The sequence below is a fragment of the Prosopis cineraria genome, unplaced genomic scaffold, assembly GCF_029017545.1.
Source record: "Prosopis cineraria cultivar Desert tree isolate PC_DT_omini unplaced genomic scaffold, ASM2901754v1 PC9, whole genome shotgun sequence".
Classification (NCBI taxonomy): domain Eukaryota; kingdom Viridiplantae; phylum Streptophyta; class Magnoliopsida; order Fabales; family Fabaceae; genus Prosopis; species Prosopis cineraria.
Genome location: NW_026555340.1, coordinates 21,991,963 through 22,012,743, shown reverse-complemented (window position 1 = coordinate 22,012,743; position 20,781 = coordinate 21,991,963). Strand labels below are relative to the sequence as shown.

Here is a 20,781-nt window from a genome sequence, read left to right as displayed (position 1 = left end):
ATTATTATTAAAAAAATTAATCATTTGATCCTTATAGTTTGACTCAATTGTAATTCAATCCCTTAATTTTAACTCATTATAACTTATTATTTAAAATTTTAACTCAGTTATAAATCAGTTATTAAACTTTGCTTATTACAATTTAGTCCTTAAAGTTTCAACATCTTAAATATTAATTTTTATATTTTAAAAAAATTAATTATAAAGATTAAAAATATTTTAAGCTTTTTAATATTTATAATATTTATAAAGATTAAAAAGTTTTAATAATTTAAAATATTAGTAATAAATTTTAAAATATTTTTAATCTTTATAATTTTATTTTTGAAAATATAGAGATTAATATTTAAGAAATTAAAATTTCAAGGACTAAATTGTAAGAGGTACAATCAAATCAAAATTTTAGGAATTGAGTTGTAACGAGTAAAAGTTCAGGGATTGAGTTACAGCTAAGTCAAAATTATAAAGATTAAAAGATTAATTTATTATTATTATTACTAAATTAAATATTTAAGGAAATTGTCCACAACACACAATATTTTTATATTTATAATTTATGATATAATATAATTATAATTATAATTTATAAAACACACAACCCCATGCATACATGTATCCATCAAAAGCCGTGGCTACTCTCAAGTCATTAAGGTCATCATCTTGGGCCTCACATAAATTATAGGTCTTGCTTAAATTATAAACATTGAATTTTATTGTAAAGGATATAATATTATGAAATTTAAAAATAAATTACAAGGAAAATGACTTTGTTTCTCCATAAAATAGTTATTAAAATATATGCGGAGCATAGATTTAATGAAGAGTGAATGGAAAATATATAAAGATATTCTAATGAAAATTTTGGTTATAAATCACACATTTGTTCAAAGATTTTTTGGTATTGAATATTACTAATGATATCAATAACAATTGCCAGTATTTAAATAAGTTTTTAATTTTAAAATTGTCTAAATTATATAAAAAATAAACTATATTATAATATAAATTGGATGATGTAGTGCTGATTAAGAGTAAAATGTTAGAATTATTTTATCATAAAATATTGATAAATAATTTTACAACTCACAAACATAAAAAAATAATATACAAATTTGTGAGTTACATTACATGATATTAGACCTCTCCTGAAAACTTACTATAATATTTTTTTTTGGAAAAAAAAAAGAGGGATATGGAAAGAAGATATAGCATTTGAAATAACACAAAGTGGACAATAGTCTTTGCTCGATTGTACAATACTTATACATGTGTGTGTAATAAGAAACTAACAAACCATAATATTTATAAGCAAGTCTAATTTGTTAATCTCAAGACCCGTATGAGTTATATATTAAAATGCATTCAAGAAAAACCATCTTTCAATGTGCTGTCCAGATTGCCCACAAAATCTGAGAAGATGCAAAATGTGTTTGTTTTGATTTAGTCAATGGAATAGAGAAATAGTCAAATAGATTCAAATGAAGCTTCAAAGGAAGAAGTTGAAGAATCTATGAAGAAAAGAAGAAGCTGCCATGGGCCACTGTGTCTGGATCTTATCATGAGACCGATCCTTTTCAGCCCTTAGATGATCACTTGGACGGTTAACATTTGCTATTTGACTTGAGAGAACACCTGAAGACTTTGATTAGAGAAAATCATTCAGTCCTTTTTGGCGTCAATGTACTGAAAATTAAATTTTTCGTTGAATCAACAGAGACTGTGATTTAAGGGTCAATGCCCCAATCATGCCTGAATTAGGACTTTAACTAAAATATATAAAAAATATTCATATCCACGCTAAAATAAAAAGGCATTAATACATGGGTTAATGTAACATTTATGTATAAACCACACATAAATCATAATCCCATGAAATAATTACTAAAACATAAATTTGACAAACAGCTATTTTTTGTTGTTTTTTTTAGTCCAAAAAGATGTTGTTCCAAGTTCAACAAAGGGAGAAAAAAAATATAAAATCCAACCTAGTTAACCTGTTTTGAACTGGCCAGACATTACTTTATTGGTCTTAATAAACAATTTGGGTTAGGTTTTAATACCATGGTTGGCATATCATTAAGTTTATGATACAAAATTTTTTAAAGAATATATAAAATTCATTCCTTAAATTTTATGTAATGTACAAATAGACCCATCTAATTAAGCACGACAAATTGTACTTGCTTGTGTTTTGCAAAGAAGGCACCGAGGTTGTGTGGGAAGCAGATCCTCTACGCAGCGCATTACTCAGATTAATTTAAACTCCTGCTGGCTATGTAAGAGTCATGCCCAGTCTCATTGGTACTTCAAAGATATCTTTATTATATTTATTTAATATGATTGCATATTTTCAAACTTAAATTTGAGATTACAAGATAAGCTGATTAAACTCATTTAGCCAGTTAAACTGTTAAAATTTAGCTGGACAATTTATAATTGCAATAAAATAAATAAATAAATAATGTTAATAAATGATATATAGCTGTGAATTGTACAGGTTAACTTTTAAAAGTTTAAATTTATTTATCTCTTATAAGATAATTATTTAATAAAATGATTAAATCTATTGGTAAAAAATAATTAAATCTGAACAATTGATTTTATTATTTAAGGGTAGAGATGAGATGAGGAGAAAAAAAGGAGAAAGAGGATGAGGAGACGATCCAGATCCGGGTTGTGTGTGTGTGTGTGTAATATTAAACTAAGATATTGTATGTTTGAAATCACTTGCGCAGATCTTGTGATCCCAAATGGGACAATGAATTTAAAATAACAAGATTTACATAATCACGTGCAATTTTTGGCAACATCTATGGAATAAGAAGCAAAGGCACGTGGGCTGATATTAAGTGATTGGCCCACGAAGATCCTCGGCGAGAATTGTCACGTTACAGTGTCCTGGTCTAACATTAGAGCATAGGTAATAATGGACTTGTTTGTTTCTATTTTTAAAAGCCAGTTTTTTGTTTTTAAAAGGGTTAAAGGCAAATCTGCCTTTGAAGTATTTCTTGGAAAGCAATTGATATTTTAAAGTATTTAAAAAAGTAATATTGCTCCTTTTATTTTATAAACGATACAATATTGCCTTGAGTTAATAAATTTAAACCTTTGACTGTGACAGTTGACCTTATCTTGCTTAAGTGGCAACCATCTCGTTTCTACCTCACTCTTTTGTTTTTAAACCCATCTGTGACCCAACTGTGTACACTTTGATTATGCCTGGGGAGCTCACTGAAGTTGTACACAAGTGGAGCTGTGTAAGAAACCAATTAAATTTCTTAGCTTGTTCTTGTAGCTCAGAAATGGATTTCGCCATTCCTTGTCGAATTTCTACTGATACAGCAGCAAATGACGCAATTAGGGCAAACTCCACTGAAGCAACTCTTGCTAGTTTTGTTATATTCCTCAATCTTCGCATCATGTTTGATGATCTGATCCTCACTCACTAGCCATCAATTCACTTGGGGCATAATGAGATCTCCATTGATTGTGGCTCATTGGACATCTTAATTCATCTAAAGCTGTAGAGTAATGGCAGAGCTAGGATCTTAAGTTAGGGATGCAGAGTAATTTAATAAAAAATTAATATTTTTAAAAAATAATAATTATGTTAGGATTAGAATTATAATAATATAAATAAATTTATCATCATTTTTTATTTTAAAAAATTATATTGAACAAGTTGATATAATCTTTTATTATAAATATGCTCTTCATATTTTATTTAAATTATTAAAATATTATATCTTTAATGAGTTTTTAAACTTAAATATTTTTTATTTAGTTTAAAGGGAATAAAATATCAAAAGCAAGAGGTACAAAGTTATAAATTTTACATGCCCTGCTTATAATTTTTTTTAAAATGAGGGGGTGCATTTGCACCCCCTCACCCCAACATGGCTCCATCATTGTTGTAGAGTTTTGAGTCTCTTTGCTTGTCCACTGAAATTGTTGACATTTTTTGTAAAGTCAAAGAAGTAATTGAACTGATAAAAGAGGGATGGATTGGGTATTCGACAATCTTCTCCGTGCTAGAGATCAAAATGCTTGTCATCATGGGACGCCATCATAAAGTAACCTTCCTCATGCAATGCCATTATCTTCCAGGCAATCAATTTCTAGATTATTGCAAGAAACTTGAGCAAGGCAATTTTGAAAGAGGTTCTTATTTTTGAGTTTGATTTATTTATTTGTCATGAAATGTGCATGAGTTTTCTTTTGTTAGCAACGCTGGTTATGGTTATGGATATGAAATTCTTGGATGTCCATCAATGATAAGAGATGAAGATTGAAGATGAAATTCTTGATTTTGCGATGAGCCGAATTCATTGACACAGGGCCCCACCCTCTGATCAGAACCATAGAAATAATAGTACCTTTAAAGGCACTCATCAAAGATTCTCATAGCTGAATCACTAATACTGAACTAATGGCAAATCCTACAAAGGCATTTTCTAAATGCTTGGCTTGAAGCTCTCTTTGAATATTCGAGCAATTTGCCCGACTAGTTCCACTTCATACTGGTGTGAAATGTGAATATGAAATGCTGATTATGGTTATGGATATGAAATTCTTAAATGTTCATCCATGATGAGAGATGAAGATTGAAGATGAGGGAGGGAAATATTGGTGACAAAGTCAAGGAAGAGTTTTGAACAGAGAGGTCAAAAAAAAAAAAAGTGCGAAGTGGAAGCCATGTGTAATGCCCCCAAAGCAAAGTAAGTCACACTTTTTTTTTGAACTCAAAAATTGTTTTTAAATTGCCATAACCAAACATATTTTTATTTTGTTTTGTTTTGAAAAATAATTCTAAAATCTATATTATAAAACAGTTTTTAAAAACAAAAAAGGCAACAAAAACCAAACAGATCCTTATTTTAGGTTGATGCTCAATCTGATCAGCTTAGGAGGATCCATGTTATGCCTTTTTATTTATTTATTTATTTTGACCTTTTTTGTATTGAAGAAATAGTACAAAGCTAAAACTTAAAAATGGCAGCTCCACTTGATGGCTTGGAGGCAAATACACAGAGGTCAAGTTCATTTTCCGTGATGATACCTCTATCAATCCTAGACTGATAGAAATTTTTCTGAAACAGATATAGAATCCACCATTAACAACTTCATTATTTATTCAAATTATAAATTAGAGTACCATTAAATACTATCTGAAAACAAACCTTCAAATTGAGAATAAACTGTGGGACAACGCTCTCTTTCACCAACGCAACAGCACAACCTCCCCATCCAGCTCCGGTAAGCCTAGCTCCAAGAGCACCATTTTGGCGGCAAATGTTTACAAGCTCTTCTAACTCTGGACAGCTGATTGCATGAACAAGGGAAAGAAATTGTGAATGTCTTGTTTACTAATTACAAAGGAACAAATCTTACTAGGCTGTTGGTGGCAGAAGCAGAAGAAACACACAAAGCCGAGACGACTCTAACCAAATCTTCTGGTCTGATAATTGAAAGGTAATGGTTATTACTGACTAGCTCAAACGAAGATACTCTTCTAGGTTCAGAACTTCAGACGGCTTTATTCAAAACCTATTCATATAGTTTCTTGACTTAGAACAACTCAACCCTCGTAGTTTTTTGACTTGGTACAACTTAATTTTTATAATTCCTTAGCCTAATAAATTACAAGGACTAAGTTATACTAAGTGAAAGTTCATCGACTGATTAAAAATTGAGTGACTAAAAGTTATATTATCCCATTTAATCAGAATAAAAAACTTATAAAAAGAAACATTTGATCGGCAGCATTCTTCATCCTGGAATTTGACAGTCAACTGAGAAAAACTCGTTTAACACAGTGAAGCTTAACCAAAGATGACATATAAAAATCCAACACAAGCAAGAGAGTACATTTGTGTGTGTGTGTGTGTGTGGGTGTGTGTGTGAGCAGATTCTGAAAGCCAGTATTGTGTGTCAGCACCTGCATTCATAAAGAACACTGCAACTATGGTGACTTTCATTCATGAGATCACCCAGCTTCATCAGCATCTCCTCCTGGCTGAAAAAATGAATAGTTGAAGTTAAGCCAAATGAAAGGATGGGATTTTACCATTTCATAGTAAGATTATCAATTATCTAACAAATTCTTTTGCAGAATTAGTAATAATTTTAAGTCTTGTATCCATCACGTAAAAATTCATTAACAATTAAAGAGCATCCATGAAAAAGTATAGCAGTGATCGCCCCATAGGCTTACTTTACCGACCTTGAATTTGATGATACAATTTCTTGGAAAGCATGTACCCTCTTGGCTTCTGAATACACATGGGTAGCTCTCTGGAAATACATATTTAAAAATTAAATAATGACTTGTAAAAGGGACTGGTAACCCTTACAGCCAATGAGAAATTATAATTGTAACCAGGTGAAACAAAAGGCACAAGAAATTAATTGATATTTCTTAATAGGAGTAAGTTATGCGTAATTCGCAAGTTCCTTCCAGATGGCATCCATATTTCACTTTTGGATTGAAAACCTCAGAACTCATGTCAAATTCTAATCATATAAAATATACTGTTGAAAAAAAGAGAAAGGAAATTCAGATCTTAAAATGGGGAGTACAAATAAATGAAAGTCATTTTACTAATGTGAATTGAAGATACCTGATGTAATTTGTAGTGTTCAGCAACTTCAACCACGTTCAAACAAGCAGGACTACTGCCAAAAAATGAGGTAAGCTTTTCCACAGTAATGTTCTCAATTTCTTCAGTTGTATATGGTTCTTCCTTCAAAAATTCCTGCATCAAATGGGAAGATTTTTTTTTTTTTTTTTTAAAGCAGAAATAGGGTTGAATGTACACATAAATCCATATTGATTGCTACACAACGTTTTCATGTTTCTGCACTCGAGGCTAATTTCAAGGATTACTATTTTAAAAGAAAAACAAGGATGCCATATAAGACAGGACAAAATTACCTTGACAGCAAAAACAGGATCAGAAGATTTGTGACTGCTAGCAAATGATAAGCATAACCCTTCAACATCAGACAATGTTTTTGCTCTTGATATTGCCTCTTCTGGTTTCATTCCTAGCTTTACACCAAGCACTATCTAGAGAAAAAAAAATCCCAATAGTATATTTCAAGATTAGAAGAAACAAGAAGGCCAGCAAGTTGTAGGCCAACCTAAACTAGCTTTCCACATGGGCACAGAAGCACACATATAGCAACTGATTTTTCACATCTGATATGAACAGGTCTTCTTTTAGCTTTTTAACAAAAGAAATGGCTAACTGAAAGCTTTTGAACCTTCATCAAACTAATACCTAATTGGACCGTGTTAGAAGACTCTACCTCTCTACTTGTGTATTTCCTTCAAAAGCTACTCTTGTAGGTTTTGAAAGAGTACATCATTTTACCAGGGGAAAAACAACTGTTTTAATAAGAATGTTGCCAATTATGTGTTCACCAAATGCCAAACTTGAAGAGAAAGAGCATCCAATGTAATCAGTTAATGTGTTTTTTTCATTAAAAATGTTCTGAATAATTGAATGAATATCACCATGATTATGTCACTAGTGTTATAACTTATTTTGTTTACTGTCTGTAGGTGGATCGATAATTAAATTAGGGTGAAAAATTAACAGACTTTCCTTCTATAGTTTTAACCAGGGATGGAAGGAGGGACAATAAGTAAATGCAATAGGAGGATCCATCCTCCATCCCTGGTTTCACAACAGTTTATATTAGGCTTAGGGGCTGTAAAAAAACATTAAGGAAACAGAATAAAGGAAATGCATTCTTTATCTAAAAAGCACTTACAGAAGCTAAACGGCATTCAACAACCCTATTATTATAATTAGTAGCAGCAGTGACAGCCTTTTGAGACCCCGCCAAAGAATGGACTATGACAAAAGTCCCACCCGCAGGAAGTTGCACATCTGTTGTCCGAAGAGGGTTGAAATCAATCAGCTCTGCAAATCCAATTTTGGCCATGACAGAGATTGCCTGTCAACCAGAGCATTAAAAGAGCAAGAACAATAGCCCAAGGAGTCTTACCTAAGATATTCAAATAGATAATATCATATGTATAATGTAAAAATTTTCAATACTGAAAAAGTCTATAAAAGTTGGTTGAAAGCAGAAATGCTGTAATAGAATTCCCCCATTATTTGAAGTTTAGACCATTATTTTCAAATTGAGGCCTCAAACTCACTGACTAACGAGGATTCAGCTGTATTTGCTCAAAAAATAAAAAAACGAGGATTCAGCTGTAAAATCAAGATTTTTTTTGTTTTAAAAAAACTCCGTATTACTTCTCAATTCCTACTTGAATTCCACTAGGCAGCATTCTTGGCCATGATCCGCAACGCAGATGGTCCAATACTCCAATGCAATCTAAAATGACCTTTCTATCAGTAATTTATGCAAAGGCATTTGATGGACCCCTTTTATTTTGCTTAAAAGAATTCATTTTTTAATATATGGATAAAAAATAACACTGATTGCGTATAGAGAGAATAATGCCTATCAAATAAAATGGCTAATGGCCAGATTTTGTTATTGCCCCTCACATGAAAAATGGATTGGTTGAATGTTTTTAAGAATAGCTTTTTAATGGATGCTATCGGGGTCAATGAATCAATTTCAATCCACTTGCTGGCCACCCCTAGTCAAAAGGCTAGAGTCGAAAGTTGAATACATCATCATGTACCTGTAGAGTTTTTGCGCTTCCAAAAGCTCATTTTATTGAAAAGAAAACAGAAAGCCAAACCTACACTAGCGTCTCCCTGATATAGGTTTTATCCTGAATGATAGATTACAAAGTCAGAGAAAACATGCCTATAAGTTCAGCTGAGGTGCTATAATTGGATCATCAGTTCAAAAGAAACTAACAAAAAAGAACTGATTAACAAGACCATGCTTGGACAGGTAAGATGTGTACTACCTGATCCATCCCCCCAGATTGTGTTCCAACATGTCGCTCACATTCACATGCAAGTTGCGCAATTTCTTTCTGTCAACAAGATACAAATGATAGAATCAAGAAAGGTAAATAGGTAAATTGAACAACAAATAAAATGCTTTTCACTGCAAAAGGATGCTTTTAATGAAACCCCTGTGCAGATTTGTGGAAGTAAATGGTAATTTAAAATATGGAAAACAAAATTACCAATCCCTATAGTTTTATCGGGTTTCTTTTTCCTTGTAGTTTTTTTCCAGTATTTTCAGTCCTTATATTTTCAGCAAGATTGGGTGATGTTTGTTACTCAGGTCCCTATAATTTCAGCATTTTCAATCTCTCTAAGGACTGAAAGCACTAGAAAAAATGACAGGGCTAAAAGCAAGATTTAATAAAATTATAGAGACCGATCATTATGTTTTTCCTTAAAAATATAAAATTATACTGAATAAAGTTGTAAGAACCTTGTTCATTCTAGTATCAAGAAACCATATTTATTCTTAATAGATCATAAAACAGAAATGAATCATGAAGAAAGGCAGGCTTGCAAAAACTGGGGACTATATCATCTAAGGAGCAGCACATTGATTTGCAGTCATGCCAATATATATCAGTGATCAGAATCATTATCATAAAATTTTTCACTGTAACCAAATCATTCAGTCATTAATGTTTTAAAGAGAGTCGAAATATTATTTTCATTCAACTGATTTGCAGGTGATTTTGAAAACTAAACTTCCTCAAATTACAAACTTGAGTTGGACTCTCTTTCAAAATAGTAATGCATGAGCTACCTTTGGAAAGTTTACACCGAATGCAGCCAGAATAGCAATCAAGGAGGAACAAACAAAGGCTGAAGAGCTCGATAGTCCAGAACCTGAGAAGAAGAAATCTTGCTCATTAAATTTAACCCTATTATCAAACTGTAATAAAGCATCAGCAAAAAATAAACTTAAGGTCACTTAGAAGCCATTTGGCTGTCCTCAGCAGCATGAACGGAACAAACCAGTTGGAACTATGCCATCAACAAGGACATCAATCCCAATGGGTTGACCAACATCCACTCCTTTGAGTTTCGCATAGTCATAATAACCTTTGTACCTACAGAAACAATATTTTTAACTAATTTATTTTCTGATAGAAAAAGAAAAATTACTGATGAGAAGAGAGAAACAGCGCAGAAACAAAGGACAAGGTATCCTAAATTTAAATTTTAAAAAACAATGAACCAGTGTTCCCTTTGTTAAAAATCACTTAGAATAAAAAAAAAAAAAATCAGTGCCTATGCATAAGCTTCCCCCATCATTGCTAATCAGATCATAGTATTTGTCAGGGTTCATTCAGGAAAACAAAGCACATAATATTCTATCTAAAGTTGAAATAGCATATTGAAATTTAAAGTTATTAACTGAAGGTTCATCAATAATTGTTATTAATCCTTAACGTATCTTTTCGCACAAAATGCACATCCCCACCAAAACTTCGGTGAAACTTCATTTTGGAGCGACAAAACTGCTGTGTGCTATGTGATATGATGCCACTTGAAGGTCCAATTCATCCAAAACGTGAAGCTATTAGATAAAGGCCAATAATTTCGAATAACCAAACAAGAAAAAATTGCAGAACTACAGATTCCTAGGACTCACCCACAAATAAAATAATGGCCCCATTTGTGATTCCTCAAGTCGAGTTCCTGCATATGAAATTGATTGTGCCTCAAATTTTGATAACCAGAACATTCTTAATGCCAAAACGAATCATAACGGCATTATGGCAGAACACAGACGATTTAAGTTATCAGAGGTTAATTTAGCCTGTAAAATCAATGTAAACCAAAATTTATGAGAAGGAAGAAAGAAAGAAAGAAAGAAAGAAAGAAAGGGGGAGTTCAAAGATCCACCTGGCCAGGATCAGCAGGATAAGTGCAAGGAGTGTATTTCTCATCATTCACATTAGCAACCCTAATAATCTTTTCGTCCTCATTTTTCCGAATAGCGACAATTGTATCTTGCCGAATTGCCATGGGCAACACCGAATATCCCTCATAGTCAATGTGCTCCCCGATCAAGTTCACTCTTCCTGCAACGCAAAAAAAACGTCTGAATCTCCGTCTTCCATAACCAAAATTACTAACAATGCAAATACACCCAAAACGATCGCAGAAACCCGTCCATATGTTCAACTTTCCAAAGTTCCTTGCAGTTCAAACAGACCGCTAAATGAAAAAGGAGAAGGACCTGGTGAACGAGCAAAGACTTGAGGAGGGTGGCCGAAAATAGTAAGAAACTTGGACTTTAAATTGTCAAAACGAAGCCGAGCTTCTTCGAGCTGAGACCCTTCGCCGTAGACAGGCTCCAGTGTATTGTAAACCGGGATCGGAAGTTCTTCGTGATTCTTCATTTTTAGCTGTGATTTCTTCAGTCGGATTTTACAAGTTGACCAGGTTTCTGCACACTCGCTATCGACCAGCTTTTGCCGCGAAACATGAATTACCTGTTTCGCGAGTGACATCAGTCATTTTGAGCATCAGAATCAAATGCGCACTTAACTTCCTCTTTAACGTGAAAAGGCGATTTTAAAAATCTACCGAATACAATTGAGTAATCTCACAGCTTAGATGGTAAAAATGAGTCCACTCAAATTGTACATGCAGATAATCAATTCTAGTGATCAATGTAGCCATGCGAGAGCTCTTACCAGTTAAGACTCCACATTTCAACTAAGATTAAACAATGAGTTTCTTTGTCAAAATAATTCTATCATGATGATGATACATCCAATCTCCATGGTTTTCCCAATAACTGTACGAAAAGAGACACTGGTATGGACGAGCATAAGGAGATTAAGACATCATAAATTACAGCTTTCACAGAAAATTTGGTTTTCCTTTCCAATCTCAAAGATCGAGCAAGCGCTAGCGCTAGCGGCTGATTATCTGCATACAGTTCCGATCACTCCCCATGTAACCTTGCTCGCTGAAGAAGGCATTTTTGAAGCTTTATTTGTTTTCAATCATTTTCTCTTTTCCTTTCACTCATGACATTTGAACATGAAGCAAGTTGTGCCATGCATTGCATAGCTATGATTTTAATTCAAAATGGGAGAAATTTATGTTTGGCCAGGTTGCTTCCAATTATACTTCTGCTGCTCATCTCAAGTCTAAATTTTCAAGAAAATTAAATCGACAATATTAAATGTTAGGTGATTTATCACTGAAAGGCATAATAAAACAAAGCCAACTATTCTACTTTTACAACTTTATATAAATAAATTTTATATTTTTTTGGTGACATAAATTTTAATAATTTACATGTATGCATTGATGGTATTTATTTAGATATTTAATTATGGTCTGAATAGATATGTTTTATTTGAATGTATTCTTTCTTTAAAATATCTTAATAATAAAAGCATTTTCAGGGAGGTGAAGGAGGAAGTATTTGATGCCTTTCGTACTAAAGCAAGTGAAAATTCAGGGAAGTATTTAGGCATCCTTATGATTTGGGAGAAGTCTAAAACTGATGCTTTGTCATTTGTTAGAAATAAAATGGCTGTGAAATTGCCAAAGTTGGAAACAAAGGCTGTTATCCTTTGCTAGAAGAGAGGTCATGGTAAAGGCAGTTGCAAATGCTATTCCTATCTTTTCCATGTCGTGTTTTAAATTTCTCAAGAAGATATGTGTTTGTTTTGATAACATGATTTTTAGGTTTTGGTGGGGACAGAAGCAAAAGGAGAGTAGAATTCACTGTAAGTCTTGGAGTCATATAAGTAAGGCAAAAGGAGATGGTAGAATGGGTTTCGTGATTTCGAAAGATTTAATAGGGCATTGTTGGCTAAGATAGCTTGCAAAATGTTTCAAAGTCTTGATGATACTTGGTGTAAGATTTTGAAGGGGTTATATTTTCCTAACGGAGACTTTTTTATTGCTTAGAGAGGTAGCAAGTGCTCTTGGGGTTGGTCAAGTATTTTAGAAGGAAGGGATCTTTTGCTAAGAGACCTTTGCTAGAGGATTAATAAGGGGGATAAGGTGAGTTTGTTTGAGGGGAGATGGTTACCTAAAGGGGTCAAAGTTTCTTTGCAGAAGCATACCATAAATGAAGAAATGAGGAAACTGAAAGTGTGTGACATCATTAGTGAGGAGAGGTGGGACTTTGGAAAGTTTCTCGGTTTACTCACTGACACAGACAAGGAGTTGATTTTGAAAGTGAGGTTGCCAATGGTAGAAGGGGATGATAGGTTGGTGTGGATGAAGTGCAATGATGGTGTATTCCCTGTCAAATTGGGGTATAAGGCTGCTGGGAAGCATGAGAAAAAGCAGAAGCAAGCTGTACCTAGCAGATCCTATAAAGCTTCGAAGAAGCTTTGGAATGAAGTTTGGAAAATAAAGTGTCCTCCTAAGGTGAATCAGTTTATATGGAAGGCAATAAATAATGCCTTGGCAACAAAAGAGGCATTGTTCAAGCGCAAACGTGCCTTTGACCCAAAGTATGAGATCTATAAAGTGCAAGTTGAATCTATGGAACATGTTCTCTTTTTTTGTCCTTGGGTTAGGTTGTGTTAGTATGGATCTCCTTTGGATTTAAAGGTAGATAAAGTTGTGATGGTAAGATTGGAAAGGTGGTTGGAGGAATGGATGATAGCAAAGAAGAAATATACTAAAAAGGATGTTACTCTTTTTGCATGTATTTGTTGGGAAATTTGAAAGGATGGATGTAGCTTTGTGATGGAGGGAAGGGATGTTGATGCTGTGGGCCATTTAACAAAGGCAATTTGTCTGGTTCATGATTTTAAGGATGCAAATTTGGTGAAGCCAACGTTGAAACCTAGGCAGTAGCTACTAATTTATGATGTTTGGATGGCGCCCACTGTTAGTAAGTTGAAAATTAACTTTGATGTTGCTTTTTGTTATAGTAATAATTATGCTTCTGTTAGGGTGATCGTGAGGGATGTGTATGGAAATTTTATTGGTGGTTTAAGTTGCTTGGTCACTACTGAGTCACCATTTATGGTTGAATGTATGGGGTTGTGGAAAGCTTTGGAAGTAAGGGACAGGTTTGATGGGACGAGCTTGATTTTTGAAACTGATTGCCAAGATTTAGTCAATGGAATGGTGAGTCAGGAGATTAAAAGGTGTGAGTGGGGATGTGTTGACATTATGAAGAAATGCCTTTTGCTTTGGAGATCCTGTAATGACTGTGATCTATCCTTGGTGAAATGTAAAGGTAATAATGCTGCAGATAATTTTGCAGCTTTGGTTATGAGGGGTGTGGTACCAAAAGGATGGCTTTCAAAGCCACCACCTTCTTTGTTGCTATCTTTGTCGAAGGATCTTAAAGGTTTAAGGCATGATAATTGTGATTCAGCTTGCTATGGCTTGGTGCATGCTAGTATTGGTTAATTCTTTAGGTCTTGGGTTGGATAGGTTGTATGCTTAGGTTTTACTTGCTTTCTTTTTTTATTTTACAGGTGAATTAGTGTTGTAATACTCTTTTTTTAGTGATTAATAAAATGGCCTCTTTTTGCTCCAAAAAAAAAAAAAGTAAAAGCATTTTCTACTTTTACACGATTTTTAACTTAAAATATTGTATTTAAATGATCATAGCATCTTTCAATTAAACTAGTGCTTGCTAAAAGAAATAAAATAGAAATTTTTATTTAAATCTATACATTATAACTATATATAAAAACTTATTTTTCCTTTTTTTTTCATCCTTTTGTGTTTATAATATTGTTTAAGATACAAAATAAGGTCTAGGCCTGTATTTAGATTTAAATAAATACCTTCTCTCTTTTAATTCATTATTGTCTCTTTATAGAATAGTCTTGTTCCTACAGTTATGCAAATTCATTTTTGGTTGTGCATAAATATCCTTCTATTAAAAATAATTATATTAGAAACATGATCAATTATTAAATATGAATGTCTTTTTTAACTGAAATTTGAATATAAATTTATTACACATTTCGTTCAAAAATATAAGATATTTTTAACCAAATCTCACCCCCTAATAAAATAGTTACATACTTTTAAACTAACTCTATCTTTTCATATTTATTCCTATTAAACATTTTACAATAAATATAAAATCATTATTAATAGGGATAATTTTTAAAAAAAGACAATAATTACATCTTAAAAAATTAAAAATGACTTACATTTTTTAACATCTAACTTATCAAAAAATGCCTTATATTTTTAAATAAAAGAAGTATGTTATAAGACACTACCCCTTTTATTATGTAAATTCTTTTTTCTTAAAACTAAGTTTCCCTACTCATTGCTCAAAAGTTTAACTTAATTATTGAATAATTATTTTCTTTTTCTTTTATTCACTTTAGTCCAACAACATCTTAAAATACTTGATCCAAGTTCTGTATGACAATAGGAATAATACTTCCTCTGGTCCTAAATGTAAAAAATAGTTGAAAAGTTTTTTTGGATTTTAAATACAGGATCTTAATTTAAATTTTTGTTCAGATTATCTTCATTGATTGCGCGGTTTTTCTCACTATCTTTACCTCTAACATTTAATATTTTCATTGAAAGAGGCATTTCAAGAAAAGTAACATATTTTTTAAAATAATAGTGACGAATAATCAACCTAACAGGTTTCCTAAATCATCATGAATTACCAGGTTTTATATTTACTATTTAGGACTGTAGACAGTATTACTATTTTCCCTCCCGAGTTGATAATTGGATGCAACTTTAAGGATGAATTAGTGCCCATTTAGATTTTAATTAAGTATAATAGATTATGAAAATAATTGATTAAATGACAGATTTTAATCATAATTGATTATGAATAACATTTTTTTAAAATTAATTTTAATAGAATTGAAGATGTTTGAATAATTTATTTAGAATCAATTTTAGTTGTATAAATTATCATAAAGAACATTGCATTTCAAAATTAAATTATTCATAAATTTATATCTAATATTATTAAAGTTATTACATTTTGGCCAGGTGTTTCTACTACCGAAAGTGTGCTCGAGTCAATAAGTGGTTGATCCAGGAGAGCCTATGGTTTCATGTCAGGGAGCATTGGAGGTTCGGTGGCTAGACGATCATGCTAGTGTGTATTTGTGTAGAATTGTTTTGAAAAGAGGAATCATTTCTCATTATGATATATATATATATATATATATATATATTACTTTATTTTTTCATTTTGGCATGGTTATCTGTGGAATAGATATTTAATGAACTATATTTGGTTACTGAGATTTTTATCTCACCCATAGTTATTTACATTTTTTAGGTTCTGGTGCTAGTGTTCAAAAGGAAAAGACATTAGCTGAGTTGAGATCTCTCACTAAGCCTTTGTAAGGTTTTGGTGTAATGAATTTGGTTGTTATTAGTCTTGTATATGTATAAGTTGCCATAGGATTTGAACATGTGCATAAAGATATGATTGTGGTATGTTTTGTGATTTTGAACTCCCTAACCCTAGTATATGTGTAAATGATGAAATGACTGGATGGGCTAGTGGATAGGTGTAATTATGTGTGAATATGAGATGAGTAGAGATTTTATGTAGTGATTTGGCCATATATGGGAATAAAGAAATGAAAATGTGAATTTAGCCCAAAGGGTGAAATAGGCAATTTATAGGCCAAATTTGTATATGTATGTTATTTTATGTATATGTCTAGTCAATTAGGTGTATATTGTCTATTTGGATTTGGTCAAGGCCTAAAAAGTAGCTAATGACAATTGGTTTCAAATTGAAACACTTAAGTGATAAAAATTTTTTTCCAAAAAATGGTCAAAGTGCACTTTAGTATCTAATTTTTGATAGAAATATCGAATTGAGATGAAACTAGTGTCATTAATTAGATTTCAAAACAAGCTTCATGTGGACACTTGAACCATCTCAATCGGACATCATATATGGAAATGGCGCGTATCTGACTTTTGTATCAAAAACTGCCATTTGATAGCAAATTCAGGTGTGTGCGTCACAGTGCATGTACCTGCATGTTGCGGCTAATTTGTTTGGTGAGTAAGAAAATTTGAGTCAAACTGTACAGCAAGTGTTGCTTTACAGAGTTTTCATTTCTGCTTTGGTCCAGTCTGATAACAGTCTACAGGCCAAATCCCTATCAGAAGAGAAACACACACACACACAGATATATCCCTCGTTTCTGGCAAAGTAAGGGAAACTGGTCATTTAAGATGATCATTCTTCATAACATTAATGAAGAGCACCACCAAGTTTGATCAAAACTGAAATATTAAGCTGAAAAGAATCCATGAAGAGAACCTGGCAATATTAAGCTGACAACAAATACCATGATCTGGTTTTCTAGTTAGCAGACAAAATCCTATGCAAGATCTGGTATTCATGCAATCTTTCAAGTAATAGAAGTCACAAATCAGAAAGAGAACCAAGCAACTTCATCTATAACATGATCGTCTTCAGTATATCTCCCCATATCATCATCAATTTCCTGATCATCTTCCTCTTCTACCTCATGTTCCTCATCCATCAAGCTTTCTTAATGACCATGACTATATAGAAACTCAATGGTACTATAGTGAATGAAACTAATGAATGATTTGTCAAGCTCAGACAACACTTGTAGCTTTCCATGTATTGCTCTGCACTGGCTTCGATGGCCTTAAAGAAGGCATCAATTCCCGCACCAGACACTGCAGAAACTCCAACAGGCCTTAAATTCTTGTAGAACTCATATAGCACGAAAGAAAGGCTCTGAGTTAAAGTTGATGTGTAAGAGTGGTCTGAACTCATTGCAACTTGGAATACCACAAAATCCTCCATCCACCACACATGAATTCAACACAAGCCATCAATAGATTTTGAACTTACGAAATGTGTAGCAGCTCTGATTGTCATAGAGAACCTAGACATAAAATAAATAGTACATTTCTGTACTAAACCTTCTCCAACAGTATTTCTTTTCCACTTTGCCTAAATCTAATTTTAGCATTTATTTTGGCCATTCATATACTGGGTGAAGCCCAGCTGCCAAAATTCAAATCCTACCAATAGTAAAGACAGAAACTCCTTTTCCCCCCTCAAAGTGGAGAGAGAAACTCAGAGCTACATAAGCAACTTTTACTGCAACAACATAAGGCTAATGTATGAAGACAGAAGAAATGGTAGTGAAATAATGATATAAAAGATAATATGGTTTCATTGAGGATTTCATAATTTCTTGGCTTATTTGTACTCAGTATTCAATTGTTAAGCATCATTGATTTAACAGTCTTGGCTTTGAACCATCAACTTTCAGTAGAGAACCATGCAGGCAATGAATAGAATTAGTGAATTACAAGATCACAAGTGATATTCACTCATCGCCAGGCTTGAAGAACCTAATCTCAAGGGTACATGACCTGCACTAAGGGCTAACGTTCAAGGATTCATTAAAGATGGGCAATACCTCCAAGGCAAACTGATGTTGTGCCACATCAATCTTGTTGAATGCCAAGATGACAGGTAAGCTTGTCTTGTAGAGGATACTACAAGCATAAAGCATTTGCTCGTAAAAGTAGTGGGACTTTCAGATTGGGGTGTATCAACTGCGTAAGTTACTACAGTGAGAAATGTGGAGGCAAAAGCTTCTGTGATGATAGCACCAGATGCGGATCAAGTGAATATTTCAGAACATAATCAAGTTCATCTGCTCACTTTTCAATGATAGAAACTAGCAGTAGAAATCACCAGTTACACAAATCAGTATGACTTAAAAACAAAGGGCAAAAAATGCTAGACGGAATCATGCACAGATTTAAGATTATAAGCCCCTCCCCAAAATCACACGCACCAAAAAAAAAAAAAAAACTTGAATGGTGAAGTTCTAGGGATAAAAAGAACCCATTGCATAATATGTCCTCGCAAATTAAGGTAAAACTTGAAAGGCAGTTACTACAGAAGAAGACAATGAGATATATCAATTTGGCGAAGAAGCTCATTTAGTTACCCACAAACTTGACCTCATCAAACTTGGCAGCAAATAAGTGGAGCGACGTCAAAATTCCACCATTTGGACCGAGGTTGAACTGCTTCATGACTACCTTGTACTTAACAGTGTCTCTTATGTCAATGTTGGCACCAAACGGGAGTGTCATGACAGAAGGGTCAAGATTCATCACATAGCCCCTAATGTTCGACAATTGTGCGTGGCAAACCAAACGATGGAAACGTTGTTTTCCCTCTCCCTAAACATACAAGAAGTTCATCTTGAAGTCTTTTAACAGGATAGAGAAACAAAACATAACAATTCAGGACATACTGACTATAATGTTAAATTAAACCACCTGCCATAATTTCACTCGTTTTCTGCAACTTAAAGAATACCTATGAAGGCAAACGTAAGTTTCGACCGAGTACCTGAACACCAGAAGGGTCATTGGAATCCATTGGCATAGGTGCGTCCTCGAGTTTCAGATTTTTCAAGTCATTCATTGTTAACATCCATTTTGAATTGAAACTATCACGTTGTTAAGAGTGCAACACTGTGAGATGAACTCTTTGGCCTCTGCATTTTGAAGCAAAGAGAGTTGACACGGGGTCGTCTTCCTTTCAGCTCTTGTGGGTTTCTCGACTCTCTCTCTCTCTCTCTCTCCCTCCCTCCCCGCAATTCGCATGCCAGGGTTTATGAATGTCCCTCAAAAGCTCAACAAAACACAAAAATGCGTCTTGGGAGCAGGCGCCCACACTTGAAAACGTTAGTTCAATAAACTTGGTTACTTCATCATTTGATATGTACCTGCGGAGTTAAAATCATGCTTACATGGCATTGTCTTCGCTTTCCATCCTCTATTAAATTAAAATTAAAACTATTTATATTATATATATATAAAGTTATTATTTAAATGTTAAATTATAAAAAAGATAAATAATCAAAATCAAATTATTAAAATGTAATTTGAATAGTTCAAAATTATAGTAAAAACCAAATAAAAAGATATATTTTATAAAATATCAAATTCAAACTATCCAAAATGTTGGTCTTAACTGTTATTAAAAGAAAACGAGGAGAAGAGTATGAAAGGGGAAGATATGAGAATCGACTCTCTACTTTAATAGCCTTGAAATATACATGGCCGTACTCTAGTTGTACATGAATAGTTTTTACAATGAATCTAATCCTTTTTATTATTATTAGTTTATTACATAAGTCTTTTTTTTCATATTTTGAAGTATGAAAAATTTCACTTGTTTATTCCTTAAAAAATTATTTAACCTAAAATATTTTTTATGTGCGATAGCCTTAAATAATAGTAGTTTTTTTAGAATGTAGGGAGTAATAGTATATAAAATGACTTCATATAATTGTTTAATTACCATAAATGTGATTCTAAGTGACCAAGTTTCACATAGCTTTTTAACGTATACGCTTGTTAGGGTTCACAAGGCTAAATTGTAATGATTCACTTAGTATTGAGTTGAAAGTTAGGGATGTTGAAAAATTTGTAAAAAATTTGGCTTAAATTATATTCAAGAATATTATCCTTAAAAAATATTTTACCATGCACAATTAAATGTGACAACTCCTTAAAATTAAATAAAGCCCTTCTAGGTATTCTCAAGACTAAAGATATTATACTTGATCATCTTGAATAAACAAATGGAAGTCGCCGTTCTAATCCTCTTAACCACCTTTGCGGTGATTTATGCGAGCATACAAGTATAACCTTGTCAATGCCGTTGACCAAGATAGTAGTCTTATTTTTTGCATAATTCTTTCTTTAGGAATTGTCAAAAAAATCTTCAATCTCTATGATAAAGATATTGCATTTTCTATCATCAACACCCCCTTTTCCTTCTTCCCTAAGCTCTAGGTCAACTTTTGTGAAAATTAAACTCAAATGACGAATGCTCTGT

At 32.8% G+C, this 20,781-nt stretch overlaps 1 protein-coding gene across 2 annotated transcripts; it reads right to left on the bottom strand.

Annotated features, from left to right (window-relative positions):
- Positions 1-4,895: 4,895 nt before the first annotated feature.
- On the bottom strand, positions 4,896-11,935 carry LOC129320477 (galactokinase-like). Of its 2 annotated transcripts, XM_054965951.1 has the most exons (14): positions 11,618-11,935; positions 11,158-11,413; positions 10,821-10,999; positions 10,567-10,613; positions 9,927-10,021; positions 9,715-9,797; positions 8,906-8,974; positions 7,780-7,965; positions 6,935-7,069; positions 6,621-6,755; positions 6,224-6,294; positions 5,939-6,016; positions 5,181-5,322; positions 4,896-5,090 (listed from the first exon to the last, which is right to left on the bottom strand). In XM_054965951.1, the coding sequence occupies exons 2-14, from the start codon at positions 11,318-11,320 to the stop codon at positions 4,980-4,982; spliced, it is 1,494 nt and encodes a 497-aa protein (XP_054821926.1). In that variant the 5' UTR covers positions 11,321-11,413; positions 11,618-11,935; the 3' UTR covers positions 4,896-4,979. The 2 variants fall into 2 exon arrangements, with proteins under 2 accessions (XP_054821926.1, XP_054821925.1); XM_054965950.1 differs by lacking the exon at positions 11,618-11,935 and having other exon boundaries at positions 11,158-11,540.
- Between the last annotated feature and the right edge of the window lie 8,846 nt (positions 11,936-20,781).